Source organism: Melospiza melodia, chromosome 9, assembly GCF_035770615.1.
Source record: "Melospiza melodia melodia isolate bMelMel2 chromosome 9, bMelMel2.pri, whole genome shotgun sequence".
NCBI lineage: Eukaryota > Metazoa > Chordata > Aves > Passeriformes > Passerellidae > Melospiza > Melospiza melodia.
In genome coordinates this window covers 11,781,894-11,800,977 of record NC_086202.1, presented here as the reverse complement: position 1 = coordinate 11,800,977, position 19,084 = coordinate 11,781,894, and the positions used below count along the sequence as shown (strand labels likewise).

Below are 19,084 nucleotides of genomic sequence, written 5' to 3'. Positions count from 1 at the left end.
ATACTTACTGCAAAGACAGCACTGGAAGTTTGGAAAGAAAAGTTTTGTGAACAACCCTTGGAGCTTCAGCTTTGGTAACATCAAGGAAACAGATTTGACCTCTTTGGGTCCCTACAGCAACACTCTTGGAGGAGGGACTGCAAGCCATAGAAGTTGCCTGGTTGAGAAGTAGAAGATACTTAACAATTCAACATATTTTTATATATTATACTATTTGCTAGCATGCAATTTCCTTTGCTATTTAAAAGTCCCTAAAATTTGAAGAAGAAACCACAAGTGGTTTATTTAAAAAACATGTTTTTAACAAAGAAAGTATTTAGAGACATAATGGAAATTTTATCTATGCTTTGTAGCTACACATCAAAACTTAATTCTGTTCTTTACAGAGAAAAAAACAACCATTATATCCACTCTCCAGATTCTAAGTGAAAGAAGTTTCACCTAAATAAAACAGTGAGTGCACTGTTGTGTGTATAGCTGTTATAGAAAGGGGTTTTATTCTTTACTATGTCAGATTTCAGGGTCTGAATGCATCTTAAATCAGGACAAGGCATTAACAGTTGGAAATACTTTTAGCAATTCAATTCTTAAAACCTGTTTTTCATTATCAGTCAAGGCATTTAACTTATATACTTTTGAAACTTTTCTGTCACTCATTAAAAAAAAAAAAAGGAATACCATAAAAATTTATATTTTTTTACAAAGATGTACTGAAAGATGCATCATGAGGACATTTGGCTGAAATGTTTCCTCTTCTTTGAAGTCAAGATAAAAACATGACAGGATTAGCTCAAGGAAACATTCTGAAAGATAATCTTTAAATCTCATTGATGGGTTGCTCAAAGACATTACTGAGACTTCCTCTGCACTGATTGATGCAAATCTGTGGAATATGATGCTATCAATTTAAAAATACAGAATTTTTTAAGTATCAGTCATGATATAAGCTCCTGGTTACTTGTACCTCAGTATTGAGGTTTATCTTGCTGAGGAAAGTTCCATCTTCCAAGGACCAAACTTGTACTTCACCTGTAATTGTTACAGACTGTTGAACAGAGAAAAACAGTCAGAAGAGGATGAAACAACCAAATAGTCTGGAAGTGACTAGTGATGTCCTATAGAATATATATTCAAATAATCACTGAGCATGGCAGATTAAGGGTTCCTTGGAATTATTTAGCTTTTCACTAAATCCTGGTGCTGCAAGGTACATCAACTTAAGGAACACTTTCAATAATTTTTGTGCATTCCTGCAGCTTCTAGCAGAATGAGACAATTTAGGGCAAAATTTGTTAGCTTGATCAATATTAGCACTCCTGCCATCCTGACAGCAATAGAACAACCTGCTTATAATTTTATTTGCAAAGGAAAGGCCTTGAGAAGAGGTCTCATTTTCTCACAGGAAAAATGATAGGTTTCAAAACAATTGAGTTCTTCCTATATCCAGGTAGTTTTGTAATTCCATAATTACAAGGAGTAAGGCTTAGAAGAAGTAAGGCTAGAGATCAGTCAACCTTCACACTACTCACACACAGTCAGGTAAAATTTAGCATTCCCATGGTAATGGTGAACAAAGAGATTCAGCCAATTTAATAAACTATGACCCCAGGTTTTCTAGGCTGGCTACCTGGAGAATTCATGGCCTGGAAATGAATTGGTGGCTAAGATATATGTCTTGCAGGGGTAAAAGACAGTGAAAAACAAGGAATTTCTAAGAATGGACAGGTGCATGAGTAAGGCCTTCTTGGTCCCTGGACTCAGCACAGAAGTATCTCTCAGGATGTTCCAATCTGTGCAGAGGGCTGAAAAGATCAGTAGCAATTGTTGGACAACATCAGTTCTCTGAAATGAATCCATCTTTTGCTCAGCTATCTTCCTGAACAATCTAAGTCACACAAATCAGCATCAGAACCAATACAACATAAATTATCCAACCTGAAACCCAGTATAAAAGTTCTGACCCTTTTATAGACTATAGCTAAATGAATGCCATTTACTTCCTTAATGAGAAGTTACATAACTGTAACAAATATCAGAACAATTTGATTTCTGCAAGGCTTTTCATTTTGTGCCTTAGAACATATTGGTTACCTGAAAAGAGCTATTATTCTATATTACAAATAATACAATTACTTACCACACAGTAGTTGCTCCCTGGAGTAAGAAAATCAGCTGCCAGAAAACAACTGCCGGAGGCATCCAAGAGTTTGACAGCTTCTCCACTATGGGCAGGTCTGTAACTATAGACTGTTCCCTGACAAATACAGAGAAATAATCCATCACTGGCATATTAGAAGCTTTGAAGACTTAAAATAACCCCTCCCATCTTTCTGAGCTTCACTCTTTGAGCTTTTATATTTGACTCAAACCTCAGGTAAAATGTGCCTAGTAGGATTCATCTGAGTTTAGAGGATTATATTAATTTACCCTGGTTAATGTTAGTTCCTTTTAGAGCACTCCAGTTAACCATATTTTCAAGAAGTTTTGTTTCTCAAACTTGCTTTAATAAAGTAATTTAAACACACCCAATTTCACGTTACTCAAGAAATGAATAAATAGACATCAGCACAAAACTTCCTGTCTGTAGAGAGAACAACCCTACTGCAGAGTCACAGTAGGTCTGATACACCCAAGGTACACTTTTCTCCCTCTGCAGGCACACATCAAGCCTGGAATTCAGGCCCAGTAGATCCATGACTTGGAGAGACCCTGAACATGTACTCAACTGAACACACACAAGGATTTCTGCTGGGAAATCCCAACATTAGGTACTTTATATTCCATCATCTGTAGGAGACAATTGTTCTGTGCTTCATTAAAAGTCTTTCCAATTTTCAGTAAAAACACAGAATGGACTATGTTCTCTTCTGATATAATTTGTTGACTTGTGTGATTGCATTAAACATTTTGTACTTGTGTGATTACATAAACATTTTGTACTAATAGTATCAGCATATTCATATAGAATCCCAGGAATATCCCATGATGCAGTGCTGTTATCTCAAATGTTGTACCTGGTCAGTGACAAGCAGCAGACTGGTGTAATCAGGAGAAAACACGAGGCTGGATATGGGCTCTGAGATATCAGCACAGATTTTAATCTCATACTGCAGATCTTTGATGTGATAAAAGATTAAAATGCCCTCCTGTGCAGAAAAGTACAAATCCACATGAGGTCTATGTCAGTTATACTATCTGGCAAAATAAACTGCAAGATCTTAAGAATATCACTAGAGCAGCAGAGTTTAACTGCATCCCATCACCAATGGTGTCATTTGTCTTTAGTGGGTTTAAATTAAAGCACTCTAAACTGAGATAATAAATCTATTGAACATAAAGGTGTTCTTTAATACAATTCTTAGTGACAGTCCATGTTTGATAACAACAGATTCTCTCATTAGATAATGCTTTTGATTTCATATTGTTGTTTTTGAGACAGTGTAAGAATTTGTCTCCCACTTGAGAATGTACAATGGCATTTCAGATTGAGTTAGATATTGAGTTAGATATTGCACAAGATAATTTGGTAATTCTATTGGCCATTTTCTCTCCTTTCCTATTTTGTCCATCCTTCATTTCTGTTCCTTTACAATATTCTTAAATAAAACCAGGATTATCCTCTTTTATTGCTTCTTTGAGTACAAAAATGGAATCCTTTCACACTCTGTTCCCTTGTGTCAAGCCTTAACAAAGTGATATAGTCAACACCAGAGAGGAACTTTATGGTCCTGCAGCCCCTCACTTTTTCCTAACTCCTGTCTTTGCAGTGAACTCTGCAAATATACTCCATTTGAATGCAGATTTTCACACACTCAGAGTAAATCAAAAGCACAAAGGATGCCTTACATGTCCAGCTGCATACAGTCCCTCTTTACAAAATGCCATGGTAAGTAAAACAAATTTTTGCAGATTGCTTGGTTTGCGACCTGAAAGCACAAAACCAACACAAAATATCAAATTTAATTTATTTCAACCATGTGTTGCAACTCCAAATCCAGGATAATTTACTATTTATTTGTGAGTAAAAGGATCATGAGTCATTTAGATTGGAAGGGATCCTAGAAGTCCTCTAATCCAACCCCCTGCTCAGAGCAGATTTCAAACTCGGAACCCACTGCAAAGTTGAATTATGTTGCCCAGACTCATATCAGCTAAGGTCTGAATATACCCAAAAATGGCAATTCCATGTCTTCTCTGGGCAATTTGTTCCAATGGCTGACTACCTTCACTGTGAAAGTATTTATTTCCTGAAATATACCCAGAATTCCTGTTGATGCAAACTGTGTTTGGTTGTATCTTCTCTGTAACCTTTCACTGGATAGCTAAAGCAATGGTAAAATCCCTCATTTCTTTTCTCCAGGCTGAACAAACAGTTTTCTCACACCAAATTTGTATGTAATGTAACACGACTGTAACAGCCCTTGTGGAAATGTGCTGAAGTTCATCCATTCTTTTTTGTACTGTGGTGCCCAAAACGAAGCGTTTGAGACAAACCCCTAAATCCTAACTCAGATAAATTATGAGTGATTGCAGTTCTACAGAAATGCTAAACTAAGCAGTAGGGAACCTCTTCTAGCACCACTTATTCCAATTTAAATTAGAATGAACACAATTTTTCCCACTGTCACTGTTTCTCCTGAGGCTTTTAATTTGGCTGTCTCTTAGCAGAAAAGCTGTTAATCTTTTGTCATGTAAACACACACAAGATTTTTGCCAACAATGTGTCTTGCAGAGGCCAGTGTGAGATGAGTTTTTCTAACCAGTGGCTTCCAGCTGCACTCACATATTATTACTCCCAGACATCAGCAGTGCTGCCTAAAAATCTATTAGCTTCATTTGAACATGGAAATACCTTTCTTTTTCTGCACTTCTCTACGAGCATAGGACACCACATCTGCTATTTTCTGCATGACCTCTGCACAAAAGAAAACAATTTAGAATGTCAACCTTGTTTGTAGATCAATATTGCAAAACAAGTCAGTTGTATTCCACTCTATTCAACAAAAGGCCAGCTTCAGTATGCTAAATGAAAAATGTGCATTCTTCCTAATATCTACCATTTCTGCCATCTATGCAACTGAGCAAGCACAGTTCTGTTATTCAGTTTATAGCTGTAACAAGGAGATAACATGGACTTAAGTGTGGAGAGTGGCTCAGATGCAGATTTATCTTCTAGTACCAAGTTATGGTATTCTTATTTCTAACAAAAATTTATTTTTTATACACGTAGAAGGAAAATTCAGCCACTCTGAAAACAATGCCTAAGTGAAATATTGTGGCTCCTTATGATTCTGTTTGCCAGCACCATATCAGGAATTCAGCATGTGCTTAGAGCTGGCCATGCACTTAAGCATTCTGCTAGATACAGATTGCAGCCTGGTTTAAATTAAGCAGAAGCTTCAGTATAATATAAATACACAGCATTTTGTTAAACAGTTTTAGGACAGGACTCAAAGATGAACACACAGGCCAAGAAAAGGCCCAAATGGCCAATATTCTTGTTGCCTTCTACTCAACTAACAAAAACAGTTCTGGTCACACCTCAGGTTTTTATTTCTTGATGATTTCCAACTCTTGATTTGCTAAATTTAAAAGTCTGATTGTTTTAAAAAGAGAAATAATGCTGGTTTGTTAGATTGTTTTAAAAGCAGCCTTCCATTTTGGTGTTAACTATCAAAAATGAAGTCGGGGTACTTACTGCAGCTTAAAAAATCATGTGCTATATGTAAACAGAAGAAAATAAGATTACCAGGAGATTATCTATTACCACTAATTCAGTGTTTGTTAGGGAAACATCCCTATGTTAGGGAGAAGTATATTCCAGTACCCCTCCTAGCCCTGACCAAGGTATGAACTTCATGTGCACCACAGGATTGACACTTTCCATCCCATCAAAGGATGATGGGGTACACATTGCCTAAGGAACAATTTTTGCTGGCTGTGTCTCAGCATCCTCCATTTAGGAGCCCTCTTAATGGGCACAGAAGAGTAGTGGCACTTAGCAGAGGAGACACCACCTCAGGATTCCTGGAAACACAGTTAATTTAATAAATTTTGATCTATTTACAGTTTTTTGGGGTTTTTTTTTGTTTTTTTTTATGAAGAAAAATGAAAGTTAGTTATTGGCTGTTAAAAACACCCCCACAGAATCTCAAAAGACATTCTCATTTGTTTACTCTACTAATAAAAAAAAGGGTTCTACAAAACAGCTTTATAATTTCTGTAAGGTACCCAATAGAAGAACAGAAGAAAGCACAAAAGGCTTTCACCTATCTACTTTCTTTCCTGCTTGAATGAAACCCACTCAGCTATTTCTTACCAGGTGGAGATTTTTGTTGAAGAACAGAAACACTGTATTGCTCAGCATCAATTGCCAAAACATATCCTTCTTTACAGCCCATGTATATTTCTGAGGCTGCAGTCCAGCAGTGGGCAGTGGGATGCACTGAAGTCTTAATACAATTTCTAGGCTTCAGCATGAAAATAAACAAGTTCAATCAACAATGGACAAATATCTGTACAAGCTCTTACATACATTTCAAGATAAGAAAAAAAAATCATTACCTCAGAGTCTGACATCATGTTTAACATCAGCATTATTTTATTCAGTCATCCCTTCACTGAAACTAGTAACTTGACAGAGAACATTCTCCAAAAAAGCGTATATCTGGAGACTGTGGTGGAAAAATCACTTCTCCCTCTAGAAACTTGTTTAAATGATGAATTATATTTTCAATGAAAAACTATCTAGTTTTAAATTTGCATTTATCTGGATTTATTCTCCAGTACTTGCATCTGTTACAATTTTATTTCTAGCTTGGAAATCCCTCCAGTGTCTTCCCTATCCTCACAAAGATATTGACCTACCACAACAGGGGCATTTTCCAAAGTTTTAATGATAGAATTATGATAAAATTCAATACACTGAGCCCCTAGAGGGTTCTTTAAATGTCAGAAGGGCACTAGAAGCCCAAATTTAAATGGTTACTTATTATGACCTCACCACAACAAATGCCTTTCAAACTGCTTTTCAGAATATTCTTCCACTTTATTGCCAAAACGTGAACATGTGGTTCTTGCATACCTGGCAGTACTAAAACACATTTTGTTTGAATATCTTATCTTATTGTATAATCCAAATTGCTCTGTAAAACAGCTTTGTCAATCTTTGTGTCATCTGCAAATAAGTGCTAGAAATATCCCTGACCTGGATTTCCCATGTGCCTTGAATTTCATTTTGCTAAAATAACTCTCATAAATCTGTCCTCCATAAAACAGGAAGAACAGAACTTCTCCAGCAAATATTATTAAAGACAGAGAGTGGCCTGTTCAGATAAAACAGTGACAGAGGTCATAAAAATGCCCTTACAGAAAGAACCAGATTAAAGAGAATTCAGGAGGGGAAGAGGGGGACAAAACACAAGAAAACTTTGGGAGAACATTTAAAAGAGAGGATTCAAAGCACCATACATGTGTGCAGAAGTGGTGAGGGTCACTAAACAATATGATGGATGAAAAAAAAGAAGGTCTTATGTATGATTCTGTAAAACACCTTTTGTCTCACTAAAGGTTCTATAAAAAGAGAAAATATGGATGAACTTGTGATGAAAACATAGGACAGATATCCATAAGTACCTAGATTTCATTAGCAAAATATACCAAGCCCTTGTTATGTGACTTTGGGTAAGTAACTTACATTCTATTTATTTATGCCTACAAAGCATTTTTAGTTTCTCAGGGTAAAAATGTTACAGGAATAAAGTATATTAATATTTACTTTATAAATCAAATAAGGCTGACAGTAACAAATTTACAGCAAATAGGGCTTTACATCACCCAGAAAAACATCTAATATAGGCATTTTCACTGATTTTATAAGGCTTGAGCATCACAAATCTTTGGGAAGGTTGTAACTGAACTTCTGCAAAACAGAAGCTTTCTGGGTAAACACAATTTCTGCAGTGTTCCTTTGTACCTTCTGCCATGACTGTCTTTACATATAAAAATATGCTAAGCCTAGGATGAGATTATGTAAATCCCCAACCAGGTTGCTTCTTGGACTGTACAATGGTATGGTGGTGCATAATAATAATAATAATAATAATAATAATAATAATAATAATAATAATAATAATAATAATAATAATAATAATAATAATAATAATAATAATAATAATAATAATAATAATAATCCTGTCTTTCTTTGACTTCTCTCCCTTTTGAGTAGCACCTCATCAGGGGAAAAAAATCCACGATGGATCCTTGCCACAAAAAGTTTTATAAAAAGACAATGGAATAAAATTGGTGCTAGAGGTGAAATGGATTCAAGTGGGCTTGATTGTCCCACTCTGCTCTGCACTGGGGCTGCTTCACCTGGAATATTGTGAGCAGTTTTGGTCACTGCAATATAAGAAGGATAATACAGTATTAGAAAGTATCCAAAGGAGGACTAGGAAGATAGTTAAGGCTCTAGAGGGGGAGTCATATAAAGAGTAGGTGAAGTCATTTGGTCTTTTCAGCCTGGAAAAGGAGACAGAGGGGAGACCTCACTGCAGGTACAACTTCCTTGTGAGGGGAAGAGCAGGGGCAGACACTGATCTCTGCTCTGCGGTGACAGTGACAGGACCTGAGGGAATGGCCTGTATCAGGGGAGGTTTAGGTTGGACATTAGAGAAAGTTTCTTCACCAGAGGCTGGCTGGGCATTGGAAGAGGCTCCCCAGGCGAAGGTCACATCACCAAGGCTGACAAGAGTTCAAGAGCTTGGACACCACTCTCAGGGACAGGGTGTGACACCTGGGGATGGTCCTGAGCAGGGCAAGGAGCTGGACTCCATGATCCTTGTAGGGCCCTTCCAACCCAGCACATTCTGTGATTCTGTGGTAAGGCACATTTAGAAAACTCTGAGGAAGGAAGAAAAGGCTGGAAAGCTGTGGGATATTTCAATCCTTTCCCTCTGCTGCCCCGCTGTGGTTACACTTGGGCTCGTAGCCAGTCTCAGTACGTGGCTCTGGAGCACGGAACACTGACACACCTCCAAGAGGCAAACCAGCACACCGGGCTGGCTTTTCAGCGCTGGGGGGTTGGAAAGAGGTGCTAAACGTGACAGCACAATCACAAGGATTTCCCTCCAGTGTCAGGGCTTAGAAGATCTAAGAGGGCTCAGTTTTTCTGCTCGGTTAGAGATGGGGTTTATGTGCACAGGCATGCGTGGAGGAGAGAATTAGTGCTGGAAGGCACAATAAATTCAAGTCCTAAAAAAAATTACCCAGCTACCATTTACTGGAGCAAGGTGAAAAAATGCCAGAAACAGATTCATTGCCTCCCAGAGGTAAACTCTGAGTGTAGAACCTCACAGTTTAGTACACAGGAAACAACATACCACCCCCACAACAAAAGGAACAAGGGCCTGTATTTCTGAGAAAAACCCCATTTCATTTCTAAACAACTTGTTCATTACCTACCACTACTAACAACCAAAATACACCCATCTAAGAAAACTGGACAGTAAATAACTATTGAAATATTTACCATATAATTTGAAAGAAAATGAAATGTTCAATGAAGACTATTAGAACAGTTTACTCTTACTCCAGAAATATTTCTATGGATAAGGAGAACATAATCACATTGAAGGTGCTAAAAAAAATCTAGGTTTTCTGAAGGCAGCTGGGAATGCAAAGACCCTATAAAGATCTCTAGTACATATATCAACCATGGCTGAAAGGATAAACTTTTCCATGTGGAAAAGTCCCCAACATGGTTCTGCAAGTTCAAGCATGAGAACCCACCACTGCTGCACAGCATGGCATCTATTCAAGGACAAATTCTATAAAGCCTCACAGACCTAACACAGGAACTGTTTTTTCTCCAATACTACTTGTAATTCACTTTACAGAATAAAGAACAAAGTGGGTTTTGCAGAATTTATCATCTGCACATAACCTAAGAAGCAGTAAAGCAGAAGAAAATGACAAGGCTCCAGATGAGCATATATTGTCTTTACTTTCTACGTTCTAAGTGATCTCAAAGAGGAATAGTTCACATGTATTTAGAATCAACAAAGGATTTTTTTAATAGTTCTTGATTGTCCTTAAAAACCATAGGAAACTAGTTATACAGTTAAAAACCTCTACCATTGTGAAAGCATGAAGCAACAAAAAGATGATGAAGTCAGGAAAACATAATTTCCTGGTTTTACCTTTTGACTCTACTTTGTACACTAATACAGAACACCCATTCGTCCATTGAGCAGATGCAGTATATAATGCCAGTGTCATTTGATGCATGCCAGTTTTGGTGCCTCATATACACCACAAGCCACCAAATAGAAATTGATGGCCTTAATCTAAGAAGAGAATCCCAGATTTGTAAATTAAATGTTTTCACACTTCTAGCTGGTAGTCATGGGAAAGTAAAATTTCAAACAAAATGAGAAGACTTTTGAAGCCTCTAAAAAGAGGCACCTCAAGGGTGGATAAAAAGTAAATAATCAAATACAAGTGACACCAATGGCAAGGTCCAACACTTCCAGTGGTATGGGAATGTATTTCAGAAGCAGGGGTTTCTGTCTGGAAAAAACCCTTCAACGTTTTCATAGCTTGAAATATTTTCAATGTCAAAAAGAAAATCCCAATGGGAAGCAAGAATACATGAGGGTTAATTTAGTATGGGAATAAGTTTTCAAGTTTTCAGCAGGTCATTTTAGCAGGGCACAGTTAAATGCTGACAGAGATTCAAACCTCCAGTACACAGATTTATGCTAGGAACTATGTCAAACATCTCAACACTGTACTGCACTATGCAGCAGCATTGTGCCTTCTCAGTCTCCTGGAAAAATGGATTTCAAAAATATTGTTGAGATAACAGATCTATTTACTGGGTTGTACCTATTTAATAAGCATTAGAATTATGAATTTATTAACAACTATTTGTATAGAAAATATGACTGGCAATAGTAAAAAGGGAAAAATTCAGTAACTACCACAAATGTTTCTGCTTCATCTCCTTCCAGTCCACCAATGGCTGAAATTGGCAAATCAGGGCCATAGTATGGATCATCTTTACGAGAAGGTGGGAAAAACAAATCCTCATGAGGACTCATGGCCCCCTGTTCATCAGGGAGTTTCACAGGGCTGTGAAAAGGCAAAAGACACAGTCAGAGGAGCAGAGATATGAATAGCAACCACTGATACAAAATGGAGAAGCTGTTTTTAAAATGGGCTTTATTTCTGCAAACTGAATGGAGGAAAAATAAGTATGCCTATGTATTTACATATGCATTCTGTAATGCCAAAAGGCAAAAGCCCTTTGGTATTTTTTTCAGATCACAAATTAAGGCCTTGTTTATGCTTTCATTAGTGTAACTGTGGATGTGGCAATATGTTGATTACATTAATAGTTAATGAGATTAAACACAGCTGGGAATGGCAGAGTAGCTGCCACCTCGAAGCACAGGTTTTATATGTCAACAAGTCCAACTTCAGTGGTACATGCTACTTTTCCACCAACCTCAAAACACATTTTGGCATAAATAAATTCTAGCTTTGTTGTGCTCAGTGAATTGCATTGACAGAGCTATGCTCTCTGGACCTGTAAATTAGCCACAGAAGTTGGAAATCACATCGAAAAACTGATACAGCTTTTGGTACAATTTGTGACTACAAAAAGATATTGTTTAACCATGCTTGTACAAATTGATCTAAATTTGATGCTTTCATAGCTACAAAAGCAATGCTCAACATAGCTATGTACAGAAAAGCAGTCCAGGCACTATCTTTATTCAGTCACACAGCTTTTGATCAAGGCTGCCAAAGCAGCTGATTAGTATTAGCTTCATGGTGTGCATAATCTTGTCATGTGAGTACTAAGAAATGAAATCATAAATTTAATTCACTTGCTTGACTAGACAGATTTATAGTGGTTGTGATTTAGTAATTACTGACTGCAATACCTAGGTGAACTAAGTGGGTCTAAATCCTTTGCAAATAGATGTGTGCTGCCAGTCTTTAATTATTAAAATATACTTATAGATGTTGCTCTTAGCCTGAGGGTGGTTCCACTCACTGTCGTATGAGGAGATGCTCGTCCTTGCTCTTTTCAATGCACCAGATGGTAACAGAGCTCTCAGCAACAAAACACAGCTGCTGCCAATTCATGGGGTTAAAACTCAGAGAGGTTCCTGTGAGCCCTGGCTGATGCTCACTGCACAGGAGGATATTTTCTTGCCAGTTCCTTCATTAAGGAGAATAAAAGAAAATTAAATCCATTAAACAGGTAAAAAACATTGAAGCCAAAGGCCGGGATGTGATTAAGACTGATGTTCAAGATCCAGTCTGGAAAACAAATACTTTGTCACTGACAAAAAATTTCTGCTGTCAAAACAGTAAGGTCCTCTTGAGAATGAAAAGGATGTGGTTAATTAGCCACACATAAAATTATTACTGCTAGAAAATGATTGAATAACTGACATTTTAGAAACATTATCAGTCAATTCCTTTTGTGAAAAGACTAATGGTCAAGAGAAATGGATTTTTTGTCATTAGCTCCATCAGCAACAACTAAAATGGGCCCAAACAATTAACTCTTCAGCACCCCAGCCTTGCTTTTCCAATCTGTAACATAATGACTGTAGTGCCTGCAGCTGGAAGGTGTGATAATGAGGAAAGAAACCACATTCAGCCTCTGATTATCTATGGATTAATTACCTAGATAATACAGTAATTGTGTTGAGAATGCAGACATACAAGCTATGAACTAACTTGGCCAGAAACCAGGGCAGAGATTATGTGGGGCTGTTATGTGTAGCTAACAGAAACCTGGGAATCTGCTTTCTGCTGACTTTTCTTTTGTCCAGTATAACCTACTTTATGACCTCCTCATCTATTTTTAATATTTTTCAATATTCAGATTAATATCTAATGGTAATTGCATTTTTAGGTGCTATCCAAGAACTGATTAACAACATTTGAAGAAAATGGTTAAAACTGTTTTTTACTTTATTGGACAATCTATCTGACTGTTAATCTAAATAACATTTATAGCTTTAGTATTTGTCATTATTGCTGAGAGGAGAAATGTAAAATGCATACACTGCTGTAAACAGATTCAGTATAATCCTTTAGCCTGGCTGTAAAAAATTCACTCACAGAAACCATCACGAAGCAAACAATGGTTAACATTTATAGCATATGCAAAAAATGGGAATTATTCACACATATGCAGTTGCCCTCATTAAAATTACAGGAAGCTATAAACTGTAATTCTGACTTTTACAGATATCAGCTTATCTTGCTTTCTAAAGATCTGTCAGCATGTTCTTGTCTCATACCTACCAGATAATGCCAACAGGGTTTTATAGTAGATAATTTACTAAGATCTGAAACTATGGTGAAACATGTATCTGAAAAGGAATCTGACATTAAGTTTCTCCTTTGAACAGCAAAGAATAAATATCAGGGATAAAATATCTCAGATGAAAGTCAATTTTAGTTATCCACAAGCTCTTTATATTTTGAGACTGACATCTTTCAAAACATCTCTTACACCTCTGATTCCAAACTATCTGCCTAAAGTACTGGGGTGTGCAATTATCATATAGTCATGACATCTAATGCTCTACACTGTGACTTCTGACCTTTATACACACATAGATCTTCAATGAATACGCAATATAATCCAATCACAAAAATGAAGGTCCTGATTTCACAGTAAATTCACACACCTCTGTTCAAATTATTGCACATTCTAAGCTTAATATTCTAATGTAATTGTATTTTGTTACTAAATTCTTTGCGTCTTAGATGGTTTTTATGACAATTACCTGCTGATAGTTGTAACACGCTGATTCAAACTGGTTAAAATTGTTTGGCCCTGGAAATTACTACTACTTTAAAGCATTTAAACACTTCTAGGTATTCCTGGTTTTAAGAATAATCTAGAGAAGTCTTTCAGGATGGTGCATTTTTGTTTAAGAGCACACAATGAACACACTGGATCAGGTGTGCTACTTCTGCTGTAGGTGATGAGTGTGTCAGCTGTCAGGCCAGCGAGCCTTTGCTGGTTTTCAGTGTGATATGCACAGACATCCTTCTCTGTCTATGATCAGAGTTCACAGCAAACAGTATTCTTCTTCAGAAGGGAGAAGAGGCATCTGTAATAGTATCTACTCTCATTACTGAAATTCTGAAATGTAGGGGGCTGAGTAAATATATGTGTAGGGGTCACCAGATGTTGTATTCATATTGTTGTATATCATATTTACAGAGATCTTTTACCTTCTGGGTGGTTTTCTCACAGCAGATCTTCACAGCAGTGGTGTTGTTGTCTTCTCAGTCAGGGCTCCTCTGCAAGGCTCTCCCTGACCACCTCACCCCCTTTTATCTCAGCTACCTCAATCTGCTACAGCTGCTGCCTAATCAAGGACATCACAGCTGCAGCCCATTTACAATAACTAGAATCAGGGCAGGGTCACTTCTACAATACAGAGATCTTTTACTGCCATACATATATTTATAATACATATATTTACTCAGGCCCCTACACATATACTTACTCAGCCCCCTACACTGAAATTCCAGAAGTTTCTGCATCTTCACTTATACTTGTACAAGAAAAGATCATCAGTAAAATGAGACTATACTGACAATTCCCTACATGTCCTCACTTGCCTCTCTCCTACTCCACCCTCCACATTTAATTTGAAGTGCTCAGACTCCACAGCCAATGGGAGCTTGCTGGCAATGAAGGCAAGAGCAGGATTATATTTTATACAATTAAAATATTGTACATTGTACAATTAAAATATTAAATATTCTACCTTTCTGTATCTGCACTGCATTATATAATACTTCACATCAATGAGCAGAAAATTATGACCTAACCCAGTGATCCAAGTTAGCGTAATCACTGAGCAAAATTATAAGCCAGAACTAAGATCAAGCAAAAGTAATTAAGAGGACCACTGAACAGTCCAGGGGGAAAAACCAGTGCCAATCAGCTTTAGAACCCTTCTCCTCTTTTCAGCAGGCAACTTTCCTCCACAACCAGCATGGTGCTCCCTCTCCAACAGTGAACAGATAATTAACTGATGCTGAAGGCTCTGGAAGCACTCCAAAAAGCAAAATTTGGAAGAAGGTGAAAGATAACTTTGCTACCACTAACAGCCATTTTGACTAGTGTCTACTTATACTAAAAAATAAACAGCATTTTTGGTTCAGAAAGTTTGCAGACAATAATCAGTCAGGAAAAAAAAAAGAAGAGATTAAGGCAACCAGAATGTTTGTTAGCATATTTGTTAGCCAAATCTATGCTAAAACAGTAGTCACACAAAAATATGAATTAAATACAAATGGTGTAAGAGAATTTTGGTTTTTTACTCTTACCATACTGAAAGAACAAACTCTGGGATTGAAGAGTAACTGGCCAGATATGGGCCTTTAAAACTTAATGCAAGTAAGGTATAGTCCAGCTGAGCATCACCTGAAATGTAAAAATAAAGAATATGGTCTTTGATTGTCCCAGACTTTATTTTATAATACCACAGATACTCTTCTCACTTTCTTTATATCCATTTAACTCTTTAAATATTCTTCAGGCCCTTGATTTCTTTGCTTCACTGCAGATTATTCTTTTGATTTGATCATAGAAGTGCTCCCTATGTATCACTGCTTGGAATTGTTTCAATTTCCTTTCCAATAATACCTTGAAATTGTAAAGTATTTTTCCCCACGTCCGATGAAATCCTTTGCAGTCATAATTTTATTCAAATACATGAAAAAGCAAGCATCACAATCCTTATTTAAATGGCAAGGGAACTGAAACATGAATAGGGTAAGCAACTAATCCAAGGAGAGAAACTACATGAAGCAGGCAAAACCATACATTAGATCCTGGACTCCAAAGTTTAACTGCAAGAACCCTCATCCCTCACTCCTGGATTTCTCATCTGGCTTGGGAGTCTACTGCAGTATGACTTTATTGCTTATTCTGACTACATTTTCCTAAAACTAATTCCATTTAACTTCTTTTCCTTTTAAAATAGCTTCATTGTGTATGGCCATATTCCTCCCTAGCTTAAACCTAAATAAAAGTAGTGCAGTGGAAAATTCCTTGCACTGCTTTCCATGAATCTCTTCATGAGACAGCTCCTGTGACAGGGACAAGCAGTCCCTGGTTTACAAGTCTTATAAAAAGGCCCCACAACTTCAGAAACTGATGATTAAAGTACTGTTTTAATGAAATAATGATGATGATGAGGGTTACCACATCACTACCTTTTAACTCTGTCAGTTTTCTCAGTTCTGGAAAAGTGTAGATGTGTATGAGAGGATTCAGCTGCCGGTCAGAAAAAGCCACCACTTGGCTGCTGGTGCTTGCTGCAAAGGCTCCCACCTGGCCATTCTGACACTGCACTGCTCTTGTCTTCTTTGTTTTGATGTCCAGGAAGAGGATGTAGTTACCACAAGGGTAGCAGACAGTTTGATTGTTGATAAAGGCCAAGTTCTTGTTTGAGAACCCCTGAACCCAGCTGCAAACAGAGTAACTGAATGTTAAAACATGAATCAGACACAAATTTCTCAAAATACTGTGCAAAAGGGAATGCTGCAGCCTAAGTTACACTGAATTGATGACTGGGATTTGTTAGACTCATCCCCATACTGATGTTGCAAAACCACAACAACTAAGATCTGGTACTATGAGTCACTAGTTCACTGTTTCCAAAAACATAGTCACAAAATGCACAAAGAATTGGCATAAGAAAATGGAGAGATGTTTTTATTTCTTTCAGTTTTCACTAAAAATAAAGTCAGCCAAGTTCACAGGCTCTGGTTTCACATATCCCTGCAGAGAGTATAACTTTATTTGAAAGAACTGCATGGGTAGGATCTGTACTTGGGACCCAATTGTGTTTGCTTAACTTTTTTGCACTTTCACAGTTCATCTCATACACATAAAAGATATAAAGGTACAGCTTCTGTTTATATGAAGCAAACCAGGAGGACTGTTCTGCTTTAAAGACTCCAGTACTTTAACACAGTAAAAGTCTGGAATGTAAAAGGATGTGTTACACAAGGACTGAAATAAATCACTGAGGAGGACTCTGTTTATGAGCTTACAACATGTCAACAAATTTGTAACTGCTTGCAGATGTTTTTACTTTTGAAAAAGTGTGTGGACAAACATCAGGGTGGTCTTAGCAAAGGGATTTGCATCTACCACCGAGTGAGGATGTCAGTTCAGCCTGCTGGTACCATGTCAGGAAAGCTCCAGCAGTGTAAGAGACACCCTCTGTGTACAACACTGCTGTTAGCATCCTCCCTCTGAATAATTTGAATTGTTATTCAGAAACATCCCATCTCTTCTCTTTTTCCAAATCAGACAATTTGACTGGGAAGGATTTTTGTTCTCTGCAATGACCAGAAATATTTTTATGCTCCTTTCACAAACATCAGTCAGTCATAAAATCAGCTCAGTTGCTGATCCTTTGTACTCTTCAGAGAAGATGGTACTAAAGCCTCAGCACTCTCATACTTAGGAACATTTTAAAATTGCTGGTCTTGAGATAAATTTATTTCCAGCAATAACTTCCCATTATCTTTTCTGAGGAATTTCTGCTCTAGACTTCTTTTGCTACATAGGAGTCAAGTGGAGCCAGAGAGGAGTGGGAGCCCTGACGATGTGCTTGTGGAGATGAACTGAAAGCCATGGCAACAGAGGAGACATTCCAGCTGCCAATGTTTTTCTGGGCCTTCCTTCATACAAAAACAGATTGTATGGGGTGCCACAGCACATGAGACCTGTTTGAACACGCTTACCAAAAGCTAACGTGCTTTTCTGCAACATTAGCTCTCAATCATTGGAAATGAAGTATTCCTAACTTCTGTTTGAGGAGGTAAAATGGAATGGAGAAAACGTGTATGTAGGGATAAATTAATGGGGGTGACAGTCCAATATCATTCTTATACATCCAGTAAAGGCCTAAGGGGACAAGGGTTCAGGCTGTTTAGAAACAGGCAGGTAGGGAGAGATAGATAGATAGATAGATAGATAGATAGATAGATAGATAGATAGATAGATAGATAGATAGATAGATAGATAGATAGATAGACAGATAACTACTGTGCGAGAACCACACACTGGAACAGGTTTTTTCACACAGGCTGTGGAGTCTCCTCACTGGAGCTGTCCCAGAACCGTGTGGATGTAATCCCACGCACCATGCTCGGGGATGACCCTGCCTGAGCAGGGAGTTTGGGCCAGATTACCACTGAGGTGCCCTGGACGGCCCCATTCCGTGATCCTGCCATCCGTGCCCATGATTATTCTCTCCGCCCGCGCTGTCCTGACAGACCCCGACAGCGCAGCCTCCCCTCCCTGTCTGACCGCCCAGTTCACGGGGCCGCTGCGGGCTGAGCACAGCTGAGGACACGGCGCCCCCCCGGCGGGCTCGGGAGCGTGTGGGCGCGGTGCCGGCCGCCCCCACCTCACTTCCAGGGCGGCTCCCTCCGCGCCGGGTCCCGCCGCCATGCCCGCCGCCGCCGCGAGACCCCCGCGCCCTGGCAACAGCAACGGCGCCCGCCACTGGCCCGGCTCGGAGCACGCAGCTGATTGGCCCGCGCCCCTGCGCCAGCCAATCAATGAGCACGGGCGGGTATTTAAGAACCCAGGTGGGGACATTGCTTTTTACCTGAGCCGTGAGAAGTGTGGGAGCTGTTGTTGTAGCTCCTATTGTTAATAAGCTGGGGTAGTTCTGCCCCTGAACCGCTGATATAATCTGTGCCCTTTCACCTGGGCAATCATTGCTGCTGAATCAAGTGTAGGAGCACGCCAGCCTTGGGAGAGAGTCTGTGGGTTCCATCTCTCGGTCACCCCGCATGTCCCTGAATCTCATCCAGTGCCATCTGCCTGTCTCTTGGCAGGACAGCTGTACCTGTTTTCCCATTGTGTCTTGTGTCTTTCTGCAGTTACCATCCCTAAAGGTGTTCAGGAGGGGTCTGGATCTGCTGCTGGGTGATGTGGTTTAGGGGTGATTTGATGGTCTTGAATGTCTCTTCCAACCTTGATGATTCTGTAATTCCACAAGGT

General features: G+C 38.5%; 1 protein-coding gene across 1 annotated transcript in view; it reads right to left on the bottom strand.

Moving 5' to 3' along the window:
- The window catches only part of CFAP43 (cilia and flagella associated protein 43), a 42,881-nt gene extending 24,355 nt beyond the window's left edge, over positions 1-18,526 (bottom strand). Inside the window, exons 1-12 of the mRNA XM_063163243.1 lie at positions 18,483-18,526; positions 16,273-16,526; positions 15,382-15,478; positions 12,065-12,232; positions 10,983-11,133; positions 6,320-6,470; positions 4,853-4,915; positions 3,847-3,926; positions 3,015-3,146; positions 2,138-2,254; positions 965-1,045; positions 9-157 (exon numbers count right to left, since the gene is read on the bottom strand). Coding sequence (XP_063019313.1) covers positions 9-157; positions 965-1,045; positions 2,138-2,254; positions 3,015-3,146; positions 3,847-3,926; positions 4,853-4,915; positions 6,320-6,470; positions 10,983-11,133; positions 12,065-12,232; positions 15,382-15,478; positions 16,273-16,526; positions 18,483-18,526 — 1,487 coding nt within the window. The remainder of the gene's footprint in view (positions 1-8; positions 158-964; positions 1,046-2,137; positions 2,255-3,014; positions 3,147-3,846; positions 3,927-4,852; positions 4,916-6,319; positions 6,471-10,982; positions 11,134-12,064; positions 12,233-15,381; positions 15,479-16,272; positions 16,527-18,482) is intronic.
- Between the last annotated feature and the right edge of the window lie 558 nt (positions 18,527-19,084).